Source organism: Notolabrus celidotus, chromosome 6, assembly GCF_009762535.1.
Source record: "Notolabrus celidotus isolate fNotCel1 chromosome 6, fNotCel1.pri, whole genome shotgun sequence".
In the NCBI taxonomy this organism is placed as follows: Eukaryota; Metazoa; Chordata; class Actinopteri; order Labriformes; family Labridae; genus Notolabrus; species Notolabrus celidotus.
The window spans coordinates 27,011,376-27,037,671 of record NC_048277.1 but is presented as its reverse complement, the minus strand read 5'-3'; the positions used below and the strand labels follow the sequence as shown (position 1 = coordinate 27,037,671).

Here is a 26,296-nt window from a genome sequence, read left to right as displayed (position 1 = left end):
TCTGTGCACCTGCTCGGCCAATTCAGAGCTGCTGGAAGACATAGTTGAGGTCTTGAAGAAGAGTCTGTTTCATTCGGCAATGGAGGAGCTTTCTGGTGGCACTGGAAGACTGGTGGGTTTTCTTTTTCTGTGGCACTCACTTTTTGAAGAAGAAAGAATTCAAAGGATTATTTGCAGCCATCATCTTCTTCAACAGCTGTCAGGACAAACAAGCTAGCTGGTGGGAGACGGTTCCAGGTTCAAGCTGCACACAGGCCAGTTTGGCAGATGCTGAAGCTGTAGTGGAAAAGCCTGGGCTCTTTAAAGCCACTTTTAGTGAAATACCCATGCTTGGCCCAATGCCACACTCTCAAACAAGGGTTTCTTGAGGCCAGGGCATATTTGGATAAAGAGTTAACTTAGAAACAATGATGTACTTAGGATAAACTGCAAAAGAGCTTTACATACAAAGTGGCCCAACCGAAGTTAGCTGTCAAACACGCAGCAGGATGCGAGGCAAAGGTCACTTCCATTTATGAGGATTTAGAGCTATAATGCTGCCCAGACTCACAATGACTCAATCTCTCTGAGAAAAAATCTGCCATGTGTCGACAGATAATGTCCTCAGAGGGCACATCCTGTCAGTTAGACCATCTGATGGAAGTTTTACCTCCGAGTCGGAACGGAAACTGAATTTTGAAACAGCTTCTGATAAATCCTGGCTTCCTGAAAGGCTTAATGCTTTCCTTGATTCCGGTGGAGCCTGTTTTCTGGGTACTCCAGAGAATCACAGCTCCTGTGGCCTCGCCTTTGCCCTTCAGGGTCTAGTGATTGATTCACAAATCAGCTCCTTCTTTTTCCTGTAGCTCAATTAAAGCGACTTTTTTTCAACTAATTAGGCCTCCTCCACCTTTGGGGAACATGTTTCAATTCTTCGGATGGCCAATTAAAGTGAAATATGGCTTCACAAAGAATCTGTTCCGGGATCAGTCTCTGATATAAAACTAGTCAGATGACACGAGCCGTGATAAACAAACAAAATTAAGACATGCAGGATTTATAGGTCCCTTGCATTACTGTTTGAAATTCCTCCACTGTCATTAACTTTTAGGAGCTTATCTCAATTGTGCCAGTTCAGCCCGTCTTGAGGGGAGAGCTGATTTGAATAGGAAAGAGGTGCTATCGTCAGGATCAGTAAAAGTCATTTCACGCGCCAGTGTATGCCAGCTCCCATTAGCTGGGACAGCAAACTTCATCCTCTTCATTCAGCCTGCATGTCTCTCTATCTCTCTCTGCCTCTCTAACCAGTGGGTAAGCTTCAACACGGCTTGTGTGGGGGCTCAGAGAGAAGAAAGAGGAGCAGAGCTGGGTTCAATCTAAATGAGGTGAGCCTTCAACGTTCATATAGAGTTAAATTCACATCACCGCGAGCGTGGTCATTACTATTTCTTGTGTTGCCTCTCTGACAGAGGTTCACTGAAGGGGCGCCGAGCTCTGTCATGATTTATTATGAAGCTCCACTTCTCTCAAGCCATTAATTAGGGAAGCATTACATAAGCTTGATTATGCCTTTCACAATAACAACACTGTTTTCCAGAGATGGTCATTCAATTGATTGAGTAGATAATTAGGCTGCTATAAAAAAAGATCTTTGTCTACTCTCTGAATTTATAAATCTTCTGAATTATCCACACAGTTTGCTGAAAGCAAGCTTTTCTCACTCCTAAGTCAGAATCCTAATCGGAAAAATAAATGTGCTTATTGAGTAAAACTCATCGCCTAAACGGCATCCAATCCAAACAAAGGCCACCATTGTTTTCAGTGAGGATGAGAGTGACAACAGTGTCAGTGTGGTGAGTTCCACTCCAGTTGTGGTCGAGCCAAGTCAGAGGTCTTCATGCCGAATTACATAATTATGCCGAGCACTTCTTCTTTTCCCCCTCTTGCCCTTAAAGGCCCCGAAGGTCACATTGAGGTTGAAGTCATCTTCCCAAGCTGTCAACTAAAAAAGGGAGCTATCTCTGTGGGTGCCAACTTTGCCCCTGGCAGTCGGAGAAATTGAGATTTACTGTTTGCAGTTACCTTCCTCCACACATTCAGACGAAACATGACCACACATGTGCACTGAGTATTGAAACAATGAATCATCCCCGCCAGCTGCAGCCATGCAGATTAAACTATGCCAGTTTTTTCAGTGATATAAATGAGTGCAGAACCCCCTTGCTCATATTTACTCAGCCTGGATTCCCTTTGGGCTTCATGTGCATGTTTGACAACTTCATATTAGAAAGCATAATTTCTCTGTCCATCATAATAACTCCTCTACTGGGCAATTTAAAGCTAATTTCCCTGCCGCACACAAGAGAGCTGGTTGAACACACTCGTTCGAATATCAATACAATATGATGCAAGGTGTGATTTACTTTTTTCATCTGGAGCTGCAGCAGTGAGGAGATTGTAAAGTGTGCTGCACTGTGAAATAAAAAGGGATTGGAAGACAGAGGAAGATCTGGTGAGGACTTTCAAACCACAGTCACAGCAACATATGGGGTTTTCTCAATACATATATAAGCTAGGAAAAGTTCATTATTTACCAATGTGGTGGCTGAGGTAGTTAACCTGAGGTGATTTTGCAGTAGTCTGACTCTCCAAACATACTAAAGGGGTTGTTATTTTAAAGCTACTGTATGAATTTTTCATGTGTGTTGATTTTGGCGCCCCCTGTGGACAAAGCTGTACAGTTTATCTTCTCGACAAGTGGCAACTTTTGGCGTTTGAAAATGAAGACAATGCAGAATTGCTAAAAACTGCAGTTCCTCAAGTGTCTACTTGAGGCTGGCTCCAAAAGCCAAGCAGACCCCCTGAACCCCCCATGTTAAACACCAATTTCTGCTGCAAAATTTAGTAGCAGAGTAGGAAAACAATGTGGGTCCGAATAGCTCATTTAACCATTCGTACACACTGTAGAGGGGGTGAAACATTTACATAACTATTATCTTTTCGAAGATATTAAAGCTGCTGTTGGTAGGAATGGTGTAAAAAACGTAACTTTTTTCTGTTGGGTTTGAAAAAAAAGGTTGTAATACCCATCAAACTCATCAGTAAGTGGAGTAATTTGAGACTATTGCGAAATCTCTTCGTTTTCCAATGCCTATGTATAAAGCAATGTTATTATTCCCCTCGTTCCAGTTATGATGGACTAATCAGAGCTAATCTCGAATCCTCCATTCTGATTGGTTAAGGGGCGGCCCCTACTACGTCCTCCGATTGGTTATGAGTCCGGCACTATCATGACTGCACACGGCGATCTGCGTTGGGGGGCTAAGAGGAAATCTGGTTGGGAAGGATAGTGTTCACATTCGAAGTCCCTCGCTCTGAACAGATCTTTACTCTGTGACTACCAAAAGCAGCTTTAAGGTTACACGTTTGCATAAAAATAAATACCTCAACTCTATCTCTTTGCCAGTTTCTCGGTTGACTGCAAGTTAAGTTGAGTTAGCATTACAAATATGACAATGGCCATCCTTTGGCTTCACAACATGTCTTCAGAAACCAATAGGTGATGTCACTGAGACTGCATGTTCTATACAGTCTATGCTCTTTGCTGATCTCATCTTGTACATATCTAATTTGGGTTTCCTGACGAAAAGTCTCACCTTACTTTCTCTCAAGAGTAAAACTAATCACTCACTGGGATTTGTTTACTGTTAAGCAGTGAGCAGCTAATTGTTTTGAATGACACTGACACTGTGGCAGCACTTACAGGCATAAATAGAAGATCTATATGAAATAGTTGATTCTGTCACTAATTGCCTTGTCTTATTTTGTAGATCATATACAGGCATCAGTATTAATTTCCATCTGTTTCATAGCCAGCAAACAACTCCTCACAAGAGCTCTAAGACTGGAATACTTCAACTATTACTATTATGGGGTGTGATATTATTTTGCAATGATTGAACTATGACAACATATCTTAAAGACTCTTTTCGTTAATAAATAACCATTTTAAGGAAAATGTATTGTAGACAATGGGGTTAGAGTGCTCTCTGCTAGCCAAACTACACAATGACAACATTTCAACCTTTAACCCCAAGCACAGTTTCCTGCAATATATTTCCAGTCATAGGAAAATTATTATCAGAATGTATTACAAGTATCGGCCAAAAGATTTATCAGTCAGGCTCCAGCCAACAGTCAGTGAACAGGCCTGTCCCTCATCAGATATGCTGGTGCAATCGAGCGTTTGGAATTAATGGACACTTACAAATGCAGTGTTACAGATCAAAAAGAGCAGACAGTGGGGCAAACAGAGGTAAGATGACAATGCCAGAATCAATGTGAGCTTGGTATACTCAAGAGAGATCCTGAGTCTGTGTGGGAGGAGGAAGCTGTCTGCAGCAGGGCTCAATAGTCTGAGCTTCATCCTTCGACAGCCTCCAGGCCAAGTGCTAAGGGTTTAACATGGGGAGGAGAGGGCTGGGATAAGAGAGTGGCTAAAGCTCAGATTTATACCTCCCCAATTCCACAACCTCTCCTCCTCCCTGCCTTATAGGAGAAGCACTGTGGCGCTGCTGAGCATGTAATTTACGACCAATAATTTCACCTCCAGTGGCCTTTATGGGTAAAAAAAAAAGGAGTGAAAGGGGTGATCCAAAAGGTTATGATTTCTCGAGCTGCACTTTGGGATTGGCACTTAATTATGTGAGACCTTTTTGCCTTTTCCCCTTCTTTCCTCTCACAGAACCACACTGCCTGAGTTCTCTCACCAAAGCGGCTACACTTAATGACTTCTTAGACTCATGTATGCTTCTTTCCCTCCACTGCAAAAAAAGTAAGGGACTGCTAATGTGATCTGCTCTATTTCAGACTGTGTGAAGTCTCTCAGCTGTGCGCTGTGCCATGTTGGGGGCTCTCAAGAGCTTGCATTGATGCCATGCCTCCCATTAGATGCTGGCAGAGCTGGGCGCGAAAAACATGCTCCCATTCCTCCCCATCACCTCAGGAGACGCCATGGCAACTAGGCGGAAAAAATTGGGCCCTCCTCGCCATTCCACGCATGCCCTGGCATCCATTGTGGAGCGTCTGAAGTATTCTTCTTCTGTGTTCTGAGCAGAGATCACTGCGAGAGCTTTAATGTGGAACCTCCCTCCCTTCATCTTGTCTATTTTTTCTCTCCTTTCCCCTTGTTCCCCCTCGCTAACGCATCCTCTCCATGGCTGTAGCGGCAAGTGTGAGGCTTTGATAAAACCACGGCTGCCCTGCTTCAAAGGACTTGCTCTCAGTCACAATTTCCCCTGTGTTACCAGTTTGAATCGGAACTTCTGGCTCAGTCAGACTCCGACCAGCAGAATCACAGATACGTCGTCAAACAATCACAACTTTCTTGAAAATGAGGCTTGAGAATTCCGGCATTCGTTCAGCACATGGCATGGAGACTCTCCTGCGCGCACTGAAACAAAAGGATTATTGTTTGGGGTTTGAATTAAGTGGAAAACTCAGTGGGCGTTTGTGGAAAAGAGCGAGATGCCTCTCTCTCCGGGGAATCCTTACATCACATAGATGGCATGTTGTGCTCAGGACTAGTTTAAGTGGCTCAAGTGAGCCAGCAGATAAAGCCATCATGCTGGGTGGCATTTTCAAACTGGAAAGGTTCACATGGAAAATAAAGATTAATCAACACTTTTAAAACTTTCAAACCATTTTTAGGGACAACATTTGTTTCTATTAAATCACTGAGAGCTGAAACAAGTCAAACTTATTTTTTGATACAGCAGGCTCATTTCTCCTGACATTTCTCAAGACTGGACACAATAGGTCCATCTGTTAGGGTTCATTTAGTAAGATTGGGAAACATTTAGAATTTTCTTTCATTCATTTTACATCTCTATGGATTATTTCCTTCAGCTTCAAATGGCTAAAACAGAATGTTTATATATTATATGATTATAAAATGGCCACTTACTTTGGTTTAAAACTTATCTTTTTATCAAATTGTATGTATTGTTTTACCCTGGTGTACACATTTTGTTGTCTCTTTCCATCTGTAGTGTTGTATGGTCTTATGATACTGACAGTGTTGCCATACTCTATTTCAGTACTCAAACTTAAGTCCAGATTTTCGGGGCTCGTGACGCAACTTGGACTCAAGCACTGATGATTCAGACTTGGACTTGAGCATTAAATGCATTTAGAGGTGCATCCTCTTTACAAATCCTTATGAAAAAGGGTCTGGACTTGGAATTGGACACAGGTAATGAGGACTGGACTTGGACAAGGACTCAGGTAATAAGGACTTGACTCAGACTTGGAGTCATACAAGGACTGGACCTTGACTTAGACTCAGATAATGGGAACTCAATTGGACTTTGAATCAGGTAATGGGGACTCGATTGGACTCAGTCTCAGGTAATGGGGCTTCAACTCTGTGTCATTTAATGGGAACTTAACTTGTACTCAGTTTTAGGTAATGGGGACTTGACTTGGGCCATGACTAAGGTAATTGGGACTCGCCTCATTCTCAGGCAAAGGGGAATTGACTTGGACTTTGACTCAGGCAAGGGGGACTTGATTGGACTTTGACTCAGGCAATGGAGACTTGACTTGGACTTTGACTCAGGTATTGGGTACTCAACTCAGACTCGGATAATGGGCTCTTGACTTGGACTGGAAGCTTGGGGACCTGACATGAGCTTGAATTGGATTCTTGACTTGGACTAGAAGCTTGGGGACCTGACATGAGCTTGAATTGGATTCTTGACTTGGACTAGAAGCTTGGTGACCTGACTACAACACTTGAACACTAAATGCTGTATATTTAATCAAGCTGTTTATATCAAGGCCAAACTGGGCCAGGAGGTGAAAATGAACAAAAACTGTTAACTGTCCGTGCAACACATCAGTTCCACGCTCTGTATATTACATCATTACCATCACATAAAAAAATAAATAAATCCAAACTCAGTTAATAAATGTTGTAAACATTGCTGCTTTGAACAGGCAATGACAGGCTGGTGCCCTCACCCTCTTTTAATTTGTGTTTCACAAAAATCCATGAAATTAAACAGCAAGCTACAGTGTAAGCATGTTTGTTAAAGGTATATTGTTATATTAATGTCCTGACCTCCAAAATATCAGTAAGAAAGAAAGACCTTGATAAAAATGCCTGTAGATCACCTGAAGACACAGTGAACACAGGTTAAACTGTTCCATAAATGAAAGAGAGAAAGAAAGTGGAACAAATGATCAACAGCTAAAAGCACACAGGAATTGCCAGCCAAAGACAAACACCTCTTAAAAACATTCTCTAAAGATTTTGTTAGCATAAGAAAAACACAAGCAGGGCAAAATACTTGGTACTAAATTGGGACTGAAGCTCTTTTTTTGGCATTCAGTTTTTCATTTGGAAGTTTCTTTTGACAGAAATGAAATGAAAGTGAAATATAGATGTAACTGATATGTCATCAGATGTTAGATTTATGAACCCATTGATGCTGTCTCATCCTCACTCAGCATGAGGTTCCCTGCTAGCGGCCAACAGGTTTTGGAGTAGCAGCTCTATAATTAGATTGTCTGTCTTTTCATTCTAACGAGGCAGATGTAGAAGTCAAACCGTTGTGTGTGATGAAGGCAGCGCTAGCTTTATTGGGCTAATTTATTCCTCTCAGAGTGGGGCGAGACCTGCTAGACAGCATGTTGGGGGAAATCTACCACAGGTGGCTTTTTTTTTTTTTTTCATCAACCAGTCTCTTTCATTCTCTCTTTGCGAACTTCCCCCCCTCACCTACCCGGTTAACACAGCTTCCAATTAAGAGTGTGGGAGTGAGTCGACACAGGATATTGCCTTTGATGCAAACACATGCTCATTCACGTGTGCTCGGTCTACATCGAATAAGTCAATCTCTACAAACAGCTGTGCTTGCGCGTCAATCCGAGGGGATGTGGACATCTGGATGAGGCAGGTCAAACGCAGGCTACGTGAGCTAAAAACTCTAAAGAAGTGGAGCAGAGTGACTTCAATCAATGTCTTCCCATCTGTTAGTTTTCTTTATTTTATCTCCTGGTGACAAAAATACAATTCTGACAATTTCTAAACTTCTACAGCACCCCTATTCATGTGGTTTCTGATTCAGTGTGTGCTTCCTTTCAGTAAAGGTAAAGGCAGACGGAGAGGCCAAACATATTGATCAGTAAAGCGGTTGAGTGGACCGGCGGTTTGTTATGTTACTGATGGCTAATGCATACCTGTTTACGCAAGATGGATTTAAGTGTGTCTCGCTGCGACTCTACCCCTCACTCTCTCGTCAAAATGTAACTGACTGGAAATAAACACTGACAGCTCGGAAATGGAGTTCCTCCCTCCTGCTTGCTGTGCAGAGGATTTTTCTCATTAGGCTTCCTCAAATCCTTCAAACGCTGCACAGTCCACGCCGACTGTATGCAGCATGTAAATCCAGCATCACGACAATGAGCCCTGTTTCTCTGTAGCAGGGGACTGCAGTGGAATTCTCACAAGGTGCGTGAATATAGGGTGTGAATGTGAAACATGGTGTGAGAGACAGCTTGAGTACAAAATAAGCTTTTAAAGAGACACTGAAAATTCAATATCTCATTATGTTGCTGCAAAGCAAAAGGTTTTCAAGCTGTGAAAACTCACTGAGATACATGGAGGATTTGTTTGGTTATTCCTTTCATGCAACACAGCAGACATGATCGATCTATTTAAATCCTCCAGGAAATTATTTGTTCCATACGTTTGAAGACTTAATATATAAAACATATATATTATGTGAAACTGACTAAATTAAATGACCGGGACTCATGTTCACATAAGCAACTCTGTGGAAAATGCCAGCTAATAGGTTCAATGGTTTAAGAGTTTGGGGACAGAAAGACCTCACCTTTGTCTCGAAGGTAAAGGAAGGCCACTGAGCGATACAGGGATGTGGCTCATGTATTTTTTTCCTTTGACTGAGTACCATGAACCCGTGTACAAATATGTGCAAATAAATGGTCTTGTCCATGGTTGAGTTTGGAGTCTGACTGTTTGAGGCTGTGGACAGGTGTGTTTTATACAGATAACGAGTTCAAACAGGTGCCATTAATACAGGTAACGAGTGGAGGACAGAAGAGCTTCTTAATGAAGAAGTTACAGGTCTGTGAGAGCCAGAAATCTTGCTTGTTTGTGGGTGACCAAATACTTATTTTCCACCATAATTTACAAATAAATTCTTTAAAAATCCTACAATGTGATTTCCTGGATTTTTTTTTCTCTTTTTGTCTCTCATAGTTGAAGTGTACCTCTGATGAAAATTACAGACCTCTCTCATCTTTCTAAGTGGCAGAACTTGCAAAATCAGTGGCTGACTAAATACTTTTTTGCCCCACTGTATAGGGCCACATAGACTGTATAAAATATGAACCTAGTATTCGTGACGTCACCCATCTGTCCCTGAGCGCTGATTTGAAGCCAATCGACGGAGGCAGCCATATTGGAAATGCGGAACTGAACCAGGCATAGTGTGACGTAAAGAGGCAAAGTTTGAGCCTCCTAGCCAACAGCTATGTGTCCGGGAGTTAAGTCAGTCATGTCCTTATTTGGGCAAAAACTCAGTGATTTAATAGAAAAAATGTTAAAAAAATAAATTAGCTACATAGAGCCAAGCCGTTTTTTGAACCAGGCTTTAAACATGTTTATTAATGCTGCAAAGATTGTCTTTTTTGAATTGGTGTCTAAGTGGTTTCGGGTGTTTCTGCAGCCAGCCTCAAGCAGATTCTCGATGAATTGCAGTTCATAACACTTCCGCAACAAAAAGCTATCCCGAGTGAAGTCATAACCGGACTGGCTGCTGTTTAGGACTGAAAGCCTGCCTCCTCCATCATAGCAGATGGAACATGAGTCAAACTAAAAACATAGCAGATAGTTCTTATCATGCTGATTTATTTTCTAGTGTTTATTTTTTGTGGAAGTTCAGTTTTAATCAGTTATTTGTTGATGATAATATAATTGATTGACAGCTCTGTCCACAAATACAGGCTCCAGCAGTGTTCATTAACCGGTTCGTAGAGCAGAGGAGGAAATCTGAGAGAAAATGTTCAACAAACAAACACAAGAGCCAATGAACTTTGCATTGCCATGAGAATCTGTTCTGCTTTGAAGTGCACTAACCTGATGTATCTTTGATGTATTATCAGTAAGTTAAATGTGTCATATGGTGAGCAGAAGGGGTGTGGTTTCAAGTCCTGTGGCTCCACCAGCGCAACAATATCCATGCTCAATGAGACAGTAGTTTGACTTCACATCTCACAATGGAAGGAGATGGAGGCATGTGGTTTATTTAATATATGGTCAATGGTAAAAAGTCATTCATTTTTTCTTCTCTGGAAACAAGGATTCTTAAAGATTTGGTCAAATAAGACGGGTCGTTTCATGAAATGGAGCTCAATGTCTTGCATTAATCTCTTGCAAAAAGGTGACCCAACTGTTTTGAATACCACCAAATGAAAAATCCTTTAACAAGAAAATCTATATTTTTTTGTATTCTTTAAATCTGGGATATGTTCTTTTTGTCTATTGTGTTGGGAATCTTGCAGTTCCAGCTTTTGCAGCAGTTTAGCTCATGACAATCATCAACAGCTAAAGGTATAAAATCAAAAATATTTATCTACTGCCACTCATCCTGTAACTTTTCAACCAGCAGGAAATATTTCAGAAATAAACTGTTGGTTTAGTCATGAAGTGTGCATCGACTGGTGTGTGTTGCAGCTATGAGAAAGACTGACCTGGTGGAGATCATTTCCCAGTGTGAACTCCTGAAAATACCCGGGGGCTGCAGACGTGGCACGAATGGCCTGCCACAGCTGGTGCTGGCAGCCCCCCAGGTAGTGAGAGCGCACCCCGGGCAGCAGGTTGTAGTTCCTGAACACATAAGCCTTCAGAGGAGTGCCCCGGTTCACAACAGTGCTCACTGCTGCCACCTATAGGTACAGAAAATAAGATACAGCTTTTCTTTCAGCATGAGATGGCATTTTAAAGAGGATGTAAATGCTGGCATAATATGCAGGCTGACATTCTGACAGATCCATTCAATATCATCTCCGTTCCACGACGCGCAGAGGAGTCTGCTGACATATGAAATCCTATATACTGCATTATCCACACTGTCTTATATGGCTTTAGAGGGTATTTTCCATCTATGCGTCATGCAGCTGTTTGCAAGATGCAGATAGAGAAAGGAGCTTTGTTTTTGATTTCCCTGTAAACAAAGAGAAGTGGAGGATCGGTGGTCCGAGCTAGACCAGAGCAAGAGGGACGAATGAGTCAGAGTTGCTTCTGAAGCTCACCTTGGGGCATTCGGGGTTTCTTGAAGTCTCCACCAGGAGGTGAGAGCCCATTTTCTCTCTGCAGAGGGAAAGATAGGATGATTTTATTTTCTGGCTGACTTCATTTCAGATATCATTACGGCTTGCTCCAGAATATTTTCAGCAGGAGTCAAATTACCCTTCTGCACAGAGTTAATGGGACCGAACATCATTTGATGGCCAGAGAATTATTTTCAAAAGACCATTCTCCTGTTTTGAGGCCATGCACAAAAGTCCATGTAGAGTCAAATCTATGTGACCTTTTGTTGTATTGAAACATCATCTGTGCTTGTACCGACATCCTTGTTTATGTTTACGGCCACTGGTTTACAGTTGTTATTGTTTATGCCAAAATTAAAAGCATTATAATAACATTCTACTCAATGTTAACATTAACCCTCCTGTTATGTTCGTTTCTCTGGAACAGCAATAATGTTCCTGGGTATATTTGATCCGAAACATATTCAATTATCCAAAAGTGTCAGAACACCGAAAAATCCCAATACACATTTTTTAAATCAAATTTTTAACTCCATTACTAACCATTTAAATCAAGTTTTAGTCCATTGGTGTTAATAAATTCTCACAGATCATTGTTCAATGAGGATAACTCACTTTTTTTTCCATTTAAATTAATGTTAAAACTTTTTTTTATGTATATTAGAAAGCCCTGAATACAAATACAACAGTTTTATATGACATAAATTTTTGTTTACTTTATCTAAAAAATATATATATATTTTTTTATGAAGTGAAGTTGATAAATGAACATGACACCTCTTCTGTCACATGCTGCCCAGATTTTTAAGCTGCATTTTGCTGGTTTGGAAGGCATATATTGCCTAAAATTGACTTTAAAAAGGGTCAATTTGACCCGCAACATAACAGGAGGGTTAAGTAAAAAAACCCAGCATGCATGGTGTTCACCTTCATTGACTTCCTTCTTGTAAGTTTACCACTGTCAAATCCCTGTACGTCTCCCTTTTTATAAAGAGAAGGACATAAATAAAGGCTATCTAAACATCTGCCGTGTTATTATAATATATTCACTGAGCAAAATCACCACCAGTGGCAAGACTATCAATGCAAGCAATGATAAAAGCACACTGACTTGAGGATGTTCTCCCAGGCCTCGCTGTCATAGAAAGCGTGGCTCCAGCCCATCTTCACGGTGCCAACAATGACATTCTGCTTGAAAACATCCGAACCCAACTTCCTGTAAAGATCGTCACACTCGTTCAGTGGCACCTGGAACACACCTAGCATGAACCCAAGGATAGCACCTGAGGAAACAAAACAATCGTTCAAAGAGGGAATGTTGAATGAGACAGAATGGTAAACAAACATAGAGAAGTAGAAACGACGCAGTCACTCCTTTGGGAATGCTGCAAGGTAATCTGGGTAATAAAAGAGCAAACAGGTGCGGAGATGATGCGACTACCAACTGCCTTAGAGTTTCACAATTCATAGGAAGTGTGTGGGATTAACCTGGCTTCTACACTAAAAAAACAAACACCTCTCAGCTGCTTTCTCTCTCAGATTGATTCCTGACAGGATTACAAAGCAACAACGATGCAGACAGGGCAGAGACACGGTGGTCGTAAATATCGTGGGTGAGCAAACCAAACAGATGCCACCCAGATGGGTTCTATATATGTGTGACCATCATTCAATCAAGCAGGCAATGATTATATTATCTTTTGACAACGTTCACTGAGTGTGTAAATAAATTACCTCCAACTGATGGAGATTAAACCTGAGAGGAGTGATGGGAGCTGGGGACAAATAAAAACTTCTGCTGGTGATTAAAAACCAAATTGCTCAACAAATAAAAAGCAGTTTATCAATCTGCTGTGAAATGAGAACAAGCAAGGGGGAGTTTAGAAGTATTTTTAGCACATCAATAGCACCCCCTTGTGGTGATTTTGCATACTGGTAGAAAAAAACAAAAACCTCTTGATAATACCTGAAAACGCGAGGCTACATTTTAAATTCTTATCTCATTATTCATTATAGATTTTAAATAAAACAGATTTGCTCTGGGCGTCCTTCATTGCAAAGCAGCACTGACTTTGAGAGTTTAATTGGGACTAAAAAATGAGGTCAGAACAACAAATGGGTCAGTGTGCGATCAGTGCTGCCAGTCCAGCTTGCAGTGTCGAACTCTGCTCTCATAATCCGCACACATGTATTCATTCATTCACACACACACACACACACACACACGCACACGCACACGCACACGCGCACACGCACACGCACATACACACGCACACGCACACGCACACGCACACGCGTGCAGAATTAGGGCAGGAGGACAATGTACCTGTGCTGACACCACAAATATAATCAAACAGCTTGTAAATGGGTTTTCCGGTCAGGGCTTCCAGCTTGTGCAACGTCTGAAGTGCAAGAAGTCCTCTGAAAGCAAAAATAGACACACACAGTGAGACATACATTTATAAGAAGACTGTGAGTGACAGCTGCTTGAGACATAATCACAAACAATAAAGACAAATAGGAAGTAATGTGACAGATTGAAATAGCTAAGAAGCAGGGACTTCATTTTCAAAACATGAAAACAAGAGACGCTGTTACAGTTTGACACAAATGGATATCAGTCTCTCATATCTTACAATAAAGATAAGAGGAAGACTTGAACTTGTACCTTAACCCTCCTCCATCTATGGACAGGATCCGTATGCCTCGGCCTTTTACAGGTGAATGGTAGCCCACTAGAGCCAGGGCTTCTCTGACCGCCGCCCTCAGGCCCGGGTCACTGGCCTGTTTCAGCCGCAGCAGGCATGGGATAACCTTCTCCTGAGGAACATGTAAACAAACGTTCACAGTCAGAGGAGAACACAAAACACAAGGTGTCTACTGTAATGTGGTCAGACCAGAATGAGGGAGGAATATTTACTTGTACGCATGGTAAACAATAGGTGTGGTAAACATTGTGAGGACATGACTGTTACTACTCTTCTTACTGCCTTTTTTATGATTTACTTTCTATCCCATTTTATTTTTCTTTAATTATTTTATTCTCCTAATATCTCATTTACTGCCTTTATAACTTTTATTCATCTTGATTTATTTATTTTACTGCTTGTATCTACATATCCTTAAATGCTTTAGCTATATTGATGATTCTATCTCTGTTTTGCTTTATGTCACCTTATTGCTTTTACCCCTCTTTAAATGCTTTATTCCTTTTTACTGCTTGTGGACCCTTTTTATTCTTTCTTTTCTTTTCTATTTCTAATTTTTCTTACTTTCTTGGTCCCTTTGGTCTCAGTTCTTACTGTTGGTTTCTTGTGTTGCCTGGGTTCTTTAGTGCCTGGGTTGAATCATTGTTTGGGTATTTTGTGTTTGTTTTCCTAACGCCTGATTTTAATTTTGTTTAAACTCTGTCTTCCATAGAGTACTCTTTGTGTTTGTTTTTATGTGCCCTGCCATTTGTGAAGCACTTTGTAAACTGTGTTTTTTAAAAGGTAATATATATATATATATATATATATGAAGGTATTATTACTGTGGTCAAATTGTGTTTTCTGCTTAGTGAGAAAAATGACCCAGAAGGATCTAGGTTGAATGATAAGAGCTTGTGGGAACCTCTACATGCTACTTCAATGCCTCTTCTTATCTTTTATCTGTTGGCCTCTGATACAGGAAAGGAAACAATAGACAATTCTTTATGCTCATAAAGTATCATTAAAAAAAAACAGTCATGACTGACACATGTTTTTGAAAGTATCAGAAAAGTGTGATTTCTGAGTACTCAATCTTTCACTAAGGGACTGTTTTGTAACACTTTTCTGGCAGCAGCCTGTATTCCTCCTCTTTCTTTATTTCATATCCAATCTCTCTAATGAAGTGACACTTTATCCATTGGGCTGTGCATTATACATAATAATCTCTCAGCACTGCATCTTAACTTAACATTGTTGTTGCTTTACACTGATATCAAATAGTAACTGTTGAGAAACTACGGAAGAGGACAAGGGCCACTGAAAACATTTTTTTAGCATCTAACACTTCTGGTGAATATAAAAGTGACAAATTGTGGGGGAAATTGAATTATGAAAAAAGGAAAAACACAAAACAATGTATTTATATATAATTGATTATATTACAAAATTTACATAACATACCATAATTAACTACAAGGGCAATCAGAGGGCACTTTTTAACACTGAACTCTCTGGAGGGGCCTCCCAAGCCAATGACATTTTTTTTTTTACATTTTCTATATTTGAGGGGCATCCAGAGGGCACTTTTTGAGTTTTTATACATTTATAGGGGGGTCCTGAGGACACCTTTTTATGTTCTATTCATTTGAGGGGCTTCCAAAGGGAACTTTCTTGAGTTTTTATACCTTATAGGCCACTTTAGTACAGTTTCTTTGGACATGAGGTGATCCTCCCGCCACCCCCTGAGTACACCACCGCATGAGAATGATTTTTTATCTTCCATATCATTATGCACCTAAAAACATCTAAGGTCCAAATTTGTTACATTTTAATCTTTTTTTAGTTAACAGATGTAAAATTTAAATAGACTGTTTAAGAGAGTTACTTTAATCACATGAATGCAACTTTGTTCTTTGAGTACACAGATGAATGTTTCGAGAACTTTTATTCATACTCGTGTGGTTGAACCAAATTCTTCCATCAAAATTTGATTGGCAGTTGAGAAAATGTATTGTTATTTGGTACAGATGTTAATCTTGAGCATGAAATAGTCTTTAAAAAATCTGTGCCAGTGAAGTTATGATTCACACACTACGCTTCTCAAATCCTGGAAATGTATGCTATCCAGTTTTCAGAGAAAAAAAAAAGTCAGAATTCTGATTTCTTTACTCAGAAATCTAAGATAAAAGTCTTCTTGTTGAAAATCACACATCCAACACCCCCCTGTCTCCTCCTCTGTCCTTTTATTTGTTCTTACTACCTGTGGATGTTTGTTTTCTTCCATCATGTAGCAACTCAAACAAGGAAGCAAACAATAAATACTTCCTGAACGAGAAGACTGTAGTTTCACCCCAGCTGGAGTCTGGACATTAAAAGGTTTAGCAAACCATCAGGTGTTGTAGTTTAATCAGAATCTACTCAGCAAAGAGAACAAGGCTGGGTAATTTGCAATGAAAAATGAATGCATATCAAATCCTGACTGAAATGAAAACATAACTTTGAGGCTGACAGCAGCTTTAAAATCTAGATTGTACATTAAACATGATATATTAAGACTACTCCTCTCCACATCTCTGGATATGACTTCAATGACATATAACACCAGCACTTTGGAGACAGAATAATTGGATCGGCTTTCATGCTTGCAGAAGATATTTTTCTCCACATTGGACTGCATTGAGACTACATTTGTATATTATTTCTGTATCTGATGACACTTGAAAAAACATCAAAGTGTACTCTTCCTATAAAAATGTTGAGCTCAACATTATTATCCAACCCTCCTCACATGTCCTAGTTGTAGTGTCCTTGTTTTGAAATAGGTTAGCACAATATAAGCTCCTGACGCCATCACAGATAAGGGTGAGGCATATATATGCTGCTGTATGAAGTCTACCTATAGCTGCTGGGCTGTGACATTTTGTCTGGCATGGGAAACTTCCTAGACGCAGGCAGAAGGTCATCATCTACAGTATTTACATGCTACAGCTGTTAACAATACACGCCAGATATAACATGATCATGTATGCAAAACGCTCCGGTGCTGTTAACAGAGTCTCCACACCATGCTCTGGTGAACACAGAGGCAGTGTTTTGACATGCAAAGCAGCATCTGATGATTTAGCATGAAAGCATTCTGGATGATAAAAAAAAAAAAAAGGAAACATGACAGCGTGTTCAGATTTCTCACCTTGACAGCGATCCCAGCAGTCTCTGGAAACTCCAGGAGATGGTAGCTGAGGTCCTCCACCCTGTTTATGTAGACCCTCACATCTGATGCTCTGTGGAGACCCTGAACCAGAGCCCGGGTCCGATTGTCCACACTCACCCTGGCGATGATCTGGGACACAAATATGGAAAATCTGTTTAGTCAGGCTGTTAAAGATTAGCTGGGAGCCAAGTTCAAACCTGACATAGTGGTATAGCTCAGTTAAAAAACAAGTAGGACACAGTGAGGAATGAATGTCGTGAGTACTGTTTCATTTCTATACCTCCTACATCAGATAGAATCAGTGGGAAACATTATTAAAGATATGATACACTTGAAACAGAATTATAGTCTCCAAAGTGACCCGGATGTTTTAGTTTCAAGTTTCACTTCCAATAATCCGTTTCAGAGGCAACCATCTCATCACAGCTTTTGATTTACAAAATCGTAAATCTTTTTTATTATCAACACATTAATTCACACATCATCTATAAAGCAAACTGAGTTATAATAACTCCTTTCAAAGACATTGAATTCTACTCTCAATGTGAACCAACCTCTGAAATCCCAGCTTCTTTCGTGGTGTGATTAAATCCTGAACAGATTCAAGGGAAAAGCTGCGCCTCAGTAAATGTAATCATGGTCAACAGACATACTGTATGTACTTGTAACTGCATTTATTACCTTGATGGATTAAATCACACAACATAAGTAGACCAAAACCCACAAGTCAATCAAACTGACTAACTGTTTATCATCCACAGGTAAGAAATCGGTTATATAAAGTCTCCTCTGTTAACTGCCTCAAACTAAAACATATTAGATCCTTTTTAAAAGAACTCAATACAGCCAGCTGTAAATGAAGTATCAAAGCAGTATTTGTTGTGTTTGAACAAGCTCTTATCTCTGGGATCGGTAGGAAGAAGTTAGTTGGTAAGCGAAACTGCTTGAAGTTGTTTTTGGAAGCTAGTTATTGTCAGGTGCTCATTAGGCTGAGCACGTTATTTTCACTCTCTTTACTTGTGTGCATTGCCTTTACACTGCTTGGCAGTAGCTGCATCCAAATGGACTTGAAGCACACTGTTACTCTTACTGATCTTGTTTCCTCTTGTCTAGATCTTTGCTTGTGTTGTTCTTGTTCTCGTATGTACGTCGCTTTGGAAATAAGCGTCTGCTAAATGACATTGTAACATTGTTTATAAGTCTGCAATTTAAAACATCGCCTTAAGCTAACATACTTTCTGATACCCTCCAAGTTCCCAGGGGGGGTTATTTTTGAAAATAGATTCCTAGAACTCAGGCAGCACGTCATGCACACTACACTACTGTGAGACGTATTGAGTAACAAGAGCTTTAGTCAATGTGAGGACAGTGAAAAACCTGCTGTTATTTCCAGATACTCAGAAACATGTGCCTTTACGAGGAAACATGTTTGAGAGATCCTTTGTTGCACAAACATGTAACAGAATTCCAAACATTCTTTAAAAACAGCCCTATTTGTGCATTTTATTCAAATATCAGTTACATTAACTCTTGAAATAATGCGTATATGTGGACCTACCTTCTCTCTTTGTAGCAGAAGTTTCTTGGCTTTCTCCTCAGCAGCCTTCTGCTCCAGACTTAATGCGGCCTCGACCTGTTTGACTTGTGAAACCTCAGATTTCCTCTCCTCCACTGCTGCACTTTTTGACTCCGCTGTCCTAAACTTAGGAACGAGGGGAGCGATGTAGCTTCCCACAAAGGCTTGCACAGTTGGAGCTGAGTAAGACAGGTAATGTCCCAAACCTTTTTTAGGGGAAGTTGCTGTAACTGGAGCAACTGCATCCTTTTTAGCAAACACCGGCATGAGGTCACTAGTTTGTTTACCCTGAGAGGATGCAGAGGAGTGTCCAGCACCATCTTCTTTCTTGTCCTCAGCCTTTGTACCAAAGTATGAGTTTATGTGATTGGACAGGTAGTTGTAAGTGTCATCCAGGCTGACTGAGAAGGTGCTGGGGTGGAAAAGTGCAGTGTTTTGTTTGGGATTTGGGCTCTTGTTCTCAGAATCCCTCAGTGAAAGTTTCAGCTCTTCTTGCTTCTTGGCTGCAGTGGCTTTGACAGCTGGAGCGATGCGTCTCAGCCTTTTCTCCTTAACTTCGCGCGCAGCCAGAACTGTAGCAGCAATAGTTGCTTGGGTAGAATTGTGCGGATGAGTGGAGGTAGTGGCACTTGCATTAAAGGTAGCACCAGCAGTAGGAATAGAGGTACTGGCAGGAGATATATTACATACAGATGTGGGTGTAGTAGATGCAGAAGGGGCAGTAGCATCAGTGGGAGCAGGGGAAGGTGTCGCCTCTGCTTGTTGTGTTGATTCAACACTAGTTTCAGCATTTTTCCTGGCCTTTAAAGCATTAGGCTTGAGTCTGGCGATTTTTGAGAAAAGTTCTGTATGTGTCCCACTCACAGCTTTGGAAACTGTGTCCAGTGTGCTCCTGACTCGAGACATCTGTTGGTTCAGACTAGCAGACCAACGTGAAGCTGAAGTGTTCAAGTATGGGGAGCTGGTGTGGAGCCCAAGCCTCTGTCTAGCCTGGTTTGCTTTAAAGAGCCATCCTTTACGCCCAGTGATCCTCAGGTGGTGGATGTGTCTCCAGCTGATATAGCCAATCTTGTAGCAGTACGTTTGCAGAACATGAACCCTGCAGTGAGAGTTACCACACAAGGAGAGTGATGCTGTTGACCTGCGAGCATGAGTTTGACACAGATGAAGCGCTCTGCTTACTCTCACCCAGGTAATGGGAGACCACAAATAACTCATGTTTTCAGGTCACAAGAGCGTGAGCCATCCAGAAATATCCAAGGAAAACTAGATCTATGCTCTCCCTTTTCATACACCTGGTGATAAACAACAACAAAAACAAGATGTTGACATGAATGAAATAAAACAGTGAGAAATAAAACGGTGAGAATGACAATGAGAACTAAATACAACACTGCTCCTAAGTCTGGGTAAATTGTCTTCACTTATCGCACGACAACATTGCTCACATCTACTCATCATAACATTTAATAATAACATCATTTATAGTCTATGATAATAACATGCCTCAACACCAGCAACTAGCTGTTAGCTCGGCTCACACTGAACACAGCAGCTAGCTAGCTCACTAGCATACAAGACCCCACAGAACTCGAATAATCCCTACCAGTCAAAGATGTCGTCGTGTCACCAAAGCCAGAAGTCCCTTATTATTCTCACGGAGCTGCATACCTTCGAAAGCGTTTACACTAAACTCTAACTCAGTATGGAAACACACACACACGGTCATTCGACCTGACACTATATTTCCATAATGACGTGCCAGTGTCAGTCAAAAGAAAAACAATGGTCACGTGACGCTCTGTCAGCTCTGCTATTGGCTGTCTTTCGCTTGGCCCCTCAAATGGAGCGTGTTGATTGGTGGAGAAACTCTCCCCATAGGGGTTGACTGAAGCACAGGATCAACTTTAAATATTCACCGGCATCCCTCAGACTTGTTTTGGTTAGGCGGATTCGGTACAATATTACAATATAATATTCTTGCAGTATTAATAATGTGTCCCCCATGATGAAAAACGTATATACACAAATATAATGATATTAATATTTTACTGTTTTATTATCTTAGAAATTTATTTTTTTTCAGTATTGCAAAAAAACATTATTCACATTTACATGTACATATTATTATTCCTTACAACAGGTAAACACTGAAGTAAAACTTGACTTTTGTTTAGACAAAAGCAGTACTTTTTTTTTTTTTCTTTTTAGCTCCTTTTTATTACTATTGTTGTTTATATTGTGTTCTTAACCTTAGGATTGTGGGACGGGTTTGGGGTTGCGCTGGGGGTGGGATCTTTTTCTTGATTTATTCTATTTTATACTGTGGCCCTGAAGGACAAAACAAATTTACAAAAGATGAAACACTTTTACAAGGTTGGAGACAAATTTACATTTTGGAAAACATTTTTACATTTTATAAAACAAAATTACATCAGCAAAACACTTATACCATGAAAAGGCATCGTGTCTCTGGAAAAGCTCTGTCATATCTCCTGAAAACCTCCATCATGTCTCAGAATTCAGATGAAACGGCCTCAGACCACATAGCCTCAGGCTAAACAGAGTCAGGCTAAAAGGAGTCAGTCTCAATGGTAAAAGTGTTCCGTCTTTTGTATAATTGTTTCCTTAAATGTAAATTTGTTTTGGCCTTGGTAAAAGCGTTTGCTGATGTAATTTTGTTTTATAGAATGTAAAAATGTTTTCCAGAATGTAAAATTGTCTCCAACTTTGTAAAAGTGATTCATCTTTTGTAAAAAAATTTTTTCCTTCAGGGTCACTGTAATTTTAAGTTGTTTTTATGTTTTTATGTACAGCACTTTGTGTTATAATGTCATCGTATGAAAAGCGCTTTATAAATAAAGTCTGATTGAAATGGAAAGACAGTTACACACTGAAGTATCAGCTTTAGTTTTTTTATAACAAAAGTACAAAAATCGTTTAAATATGCTTTAATGATTAATCAGACTGCAACTTATATCAATTACATTAAATGCTTTATATATTAGGTATGTACCATAGAGCTGGACCACTGGTATGTACATAGTATAAGAATAACTTGTAAAGCTGTGAATGTCAGAACATCAGGGTCACTGTCGGGCATGTGGGTAGGGATCATTACCTCCATTGACCGATAGAGGGCAGAAGTGCAGTATCTTACATTCGCCATGAAAGCTCCGAAGAAGACTGAAATGATGCTGTCGGTAACCGCTGCATGTTGATAATACATGCAACCATAAATCATATTTTAAAGCTGTAATGTTTAGCGTGGGTAAAGAAGTACAGATCTGCAGTTCACCTTGAAGGCAGAAGTCGTTTCCTCAGAAAGGTAAGTGAGGGTCCGGAGGGAGGAAGGATTCATGGGCAGTGTGTTAGCAGACGTCAGCTAACGTGAGCAGTGACGGGTGTCTGATGACATAGCACTGAAACAGTCAAAGATATAATGTTTAAAGGAACTTACACAGGAATACATCTAAATACTTTCTATATTGGTAATGAGTATTATTTTAGTTTTTAATCATAATTTAAGGCAAATGTTCCTGTAGGGCTCTTTTGCAGCCCAAGTTATAAAATGGATCTCTGCAAAGTGTAGTACTCTAATTCATACCTGCCAACATTGGACTGTGAAAAATAGATTTTCTGGAGTATCGTAAAATCAGCCTCTATCCAGCAACCCCGTCCATATATAAGCCTGAACTGCAGATTAATACATTTATACATTAATACATGTAAGTCAAATACTTTAAATGTATCTTAATTTCAAAGGTTGCATTAAAATATGAAAAAGAAAACTTACAACATTTTTAAAAATCCATGTCTTAAAAATAAGACAAAATTCATAAACATGTTGAAGAGTGAGAGTAGAGTGAGCCACTGCAGTGAGGAGTAACAAACACATATTCCAGGTTGAGTGGTTTGCATTGACACCATATTTTGATGTTAATACCATTATAGTATTATTTCAATGCAGGAGTCTCTGTGACATTAATCTACATCTCTATGTGCTTTTTAAAGTCATTTATCTGGGTCCTTTAAATCCTATTTATTACCTACAGCTAAATGTTATCTGACCTGCAGTAACCTCTGCATCCTCAGCTTCTGCTGCTTTCTGCTCTTTATTTAAAGAAGGAAGAGATGTCCTCTGTATCTCCACCTGAGGTTATCAGGTATAGTTTAGTGATTTAATAACTTCACCTGTGATATTGTGATAGTGACACTGTCAGCACTCTGTCATCAGACTCACAGGGCTCTAAACTCTCCTGATGAACTTTTAAGACGAGGCTGTGTTATTGCACGTCACAACTTAAGTTAGCAAGCAAGAACAGGGCTAACCCACTTTAATGAGGGATGGATCAAATCTTAAAACAGTGCAGAAGTTTGTTGAACTCATAACAATTCGTCTAATGAACACTTCAGCTACCGGTGTTACACAGCTTCCTGTCTACCTGTGTGTCTGTGTTAACCTGCTGTCAGAAACCATGTCATGCAGAGTCTTCTGGATCAACCCATCTACAGAGAGAGGAGGGGTGGATGTTTTTTGGGGGTTTGAATATAAGGCTCAAGTAGAGGAGTTCTTGAAAAAGAAGTTGAGGGACACTCATTTCGTTGACATCAACGTGAAATAGGGAGATTATCTGGAGAAATAACAACTTGGGAGTACAGCGGGAGAATGAGTTAAAAAGCTGTAGACTCCCGCCTAAATCGGGAGTGTTGGCAGGTCTGCTTATTTAAAAGGAATTTGTCTAGCTTAAGTAATTTCTTAACATCATATTGGAGTTACACCTTATCCAATAACTAAAGTACCTGGTTACTCTCCACATGTGTAACCACTCTGCTTGATGCATGCAACACCCTCTTACAGTTTGCTTGTCTCTCTTAAATGTAGGGTCAATCCAAGCTATGGCAACTGCACAGTCGGCTGTAACGTTTGCAGTGTGCGTCCTTATGATAACAGAGCTGATACTTGCCAAGAAGGACTACTACGACATACTGGGAGTGCCGAAAGATGCCTCTGAACGACAGATCAAAAAGGCTTTCCACAGGCTTGCAATGATATACCACCCAGACAAGAACAAGAACCCGGACGCTGAGATCAAGTTCAGAGAAATAGCTGAAGGTACTGTTGCTTTTTGTAGGGTTTTTTGGATGTATGATAAATCATTTTCTTCTCTTACCTGTTATATTTCACTAAGGTTATATTTCAGATCTTTGTTATGAAAGCCATGCCTTCTAAAGATATTGTCATTTCATTTCTTGACTCAGTTTTGCTCTTCTTTTTGCAGCTTATGAGACTTTATCAGACGAAACCAGAAGAAGACAGTATGATCAGTTCGTTGACAACTCTGCATATTTCTCTGGGGAGTCGCAAAGCAGACACAGACAGGGTCCCCATCAACCGTTCGCCTTCAATTTCGATGACATTTTCAAGGATTTTGACATCCACAGCCATAACAGGCATGCCCGTCACAGAAGACATGTTGATGAACACTCCAGGTCCCACAAGGACCCCCACAGCCGCCATAAGAGACACTTTCAGGGAAGTTTTGGAGCAGGTTTCTTTGAGGACTTGTTCGATGATGCAGAGAGGATGTTTACCTTTGACAGACACACCAAACAGGCTGAAAGCAGGTTTCATGGTGCATCAAAACAACACTGTAGAACAGTGACACAACGCAGAGGAAACATGGTAACCACTTACACAGACTGCACTGCATCTTAAGATGCTGTGTATTATTAATCCTGAAATAAGATTGTCTTAAGGGGAAACAGCACTGTTGAATGTGAAACGGAAGCCACTTGGCCTGAATACTGTGAAGTTTAAACAGATCAAACATCCAGGCCTCAAATGACTTACAGTAAATACTCAGTTTACTTAGCTTAGATTAAATTTAAATAAGCTATGTTTTGTTTAAGCTATCCCCTGTGTATGTGCCCACTGACTTGTACAGTATTGTAGTACTTTTTCACTTATTGTTGATGTAAACTGACAGGGAGCATTTTGTCAGTATTTTAAGCACCTCATGAGATGAGGGGTATGTAAATGTAACTTATTACATTGTATGAGTGATACATGGAGTACCCATATGTAAGTTCATCAGCAGTTCACCACTCCGCTTTGTTCTTTTGTACAACCTTTTGTTTCTATTGTAAAGGTTTTGTTATGGCCAGCTGTAGGAGGGAACAATAGCAGTCAGTGGATGCTTTGCTTCTGGTTGACAAATGGTGAGCAATTTCAACAAAGGTCTTTGACCCTCTAAATGTTGACTTGTTAAACTGATGTTTGTACCAAATATTTTTTTCCCCATATATTCATGCACTAAATTTGCTAGTCACATCTTTGGGAACTTCGCATTTTTGGTGAAACCTCAACCAAAGTAACTAAAGCATCATTTTGAATTGTGAAGTGGAAAATATTAGTTGGCAAGAAATCTAGATTGATGTTATACTTGATTCAAAAAGTTTCAACACTGAATTATACTTGGTGATCTTTTTTTCAAAATGTAGATTTACATCAGAATTACAATGCTTTAAATTTAACTACACAAATCATCAGAGGTATGGTGACTTAAATTGGTGGTTACAAAGTTTCCCAGTAGAAACACTGCTAGTACGTACAATAATCAAACGTAGACTGTTTGCATTTTGAAATGGCTTCTGACTTGTGCTGACCAGTTGGAAATAAACAACACTGTTCATACAATTCTTCCAATTGATCCTCAGTTTACCTTATGTCTTAAAACTTGTAATGGTGACATGCTCTGTTTACAATGTAGTGTTATATTTATAGTTTGTATTAATACTTTTGTAAATATATATGGCACTTTCATTTTTGTGCACAAAGAAAATGTGTTTTTAGAAATAAAAAGTAAAGACCAAACTAATCTCCCTTGTGTATGATTTTTTGTGTTTAGAATTTTCTATATATATGTTGTGTTGGCAGTATTAATGATTTAATGCATTTCAGCATGTTGTCTGCTTGAAAAACAACCCTGTGATGATACTTACACAGCATGATGTACATTAATATACATGTATATATATAAATGTCATAACTCAGAGATAAGTACTGTAAAGTTTCAATGAATGGCCTAAAATTATTGTAGTGGCCAATTGTTATAAAAAATTCAAAGACAAATCAAAATATCAAACTCAAACTTTAACTAAACTCAATCAAAGCGTCACTGATGCACCGTGGGGCTGTGATTTACGCAGGCAAAAGAAGTCCAATGTCCATGCAAGAGTTCAGCGGTTTCCAATGGTTTATTTTGATGGCAAGCAAGCAAACAAAAGGAACAAAGAAAATCACGGCTCCTGCTGCCTCTCTTGTGCTGGTAAAAAATCATAGGCCCACCCAGGTGCATGCCGGCCTTCTGCCCCCTACCTACCTAAATAACCTCAGGTGCCCACAGTTCCTAATTACCAAACAAACAAAAGAAATGCTACATATAATTTTTTTTTAAAATATATTAAACAAATGAC

General features: G+C 40.0%; 2 protein-coding genes across 3 annotated transcripts in view; one reads left to right on the top strand and one right to left on the bottom strand.

Moving 5' to 3' along the window:
• Positions 1-20,589, bottom strand: part of LOC117814800 (calcium-independent phospholipase A2-gamma-like) — a 32,101-nt gene extending 11,512 nt beyond the window's left edge. The window contains exons 1-8 of one of the 2 annotated variants that reach the window (XM_034686313.1): positions 20,424-20,589; positions 18,800-20,112; positions 17,221-17,370; positions 14,009-14,160; positions 13,667-13,761; positions 12,452-12,623; positions 11,323-11,380; positions 10,762-10,956 (exon numbers count right to left, since the gene is read on the bottom strand). In XM_034686313.1, coding sequence (XP_034542204.1) covers positions 10,762-10,956; positions 11,323-11,380; positions 12,452-12,623; positions 13,667-13,761; positions 14,009-14,160; positions 17,221-17,370; positions 18,800-20,035 — 2,058 coding nt within the window. In that variant the 5' untranslated portion in view covers positions 20,036-20,112; positions 20,424-20,589. Of the gene's footprint in view, positions 1-10,761; positions 10,957-11,322; positions 11,381-12,451; positions 12,624-13,666; positions 13,762-14,008; positions 14,161-17,220; positions 17,371-18,799; positions 20,113-20,423 lie in introns of those variants that run through there. The other variant, XM_034686314.1, reaches the window with a different exon arrangement.
• Positions 20,590-21,953: 1,364 nt separating this feature from the next.
• dnajb9a (DnaJ heat shock protein family (Hsp40) member B9a) lies at positions 21,954-25,517 on the top strand. The gene is made up of 3 exons (XM_034685675.1): positions 21,954-22,145; positions 23,703-23,933; positions 24,100-25,517. The coding sequence occupies exons 2-3, from the start codon at positions 23,717-23,719 to the stop codon at positions 24,534-24,536; spliced, it is 654 nt and encodes a 217-aa protein (XP_034541566.1). The 5' UTR covers positions 21,954-22,145; positions 23,703-23,716; the 3' UTR covers positions 24,537-25,517.
• The last annotated feature ends 779 nt before the right edge of the window (positions 25,518-26,296 follow it).

Bases quoted from the DNA above. Each gene is read 5' to 3' on its own strand.
- dnajb9a (XM_034685675.1), top strand. From the start codon at position 23,717: ATGGCAACTGCACAGTCGGCTGTAACGTTTGCAGTGTGCGTCCTTATG. The intron at 23,934-24,099 runs GTACTGTTGCTT...TTCTTTTTGCAG, and splicing joins GTTCAGAGAAATAGCTGAAG to CTTATGAGACTTTATCAGAC.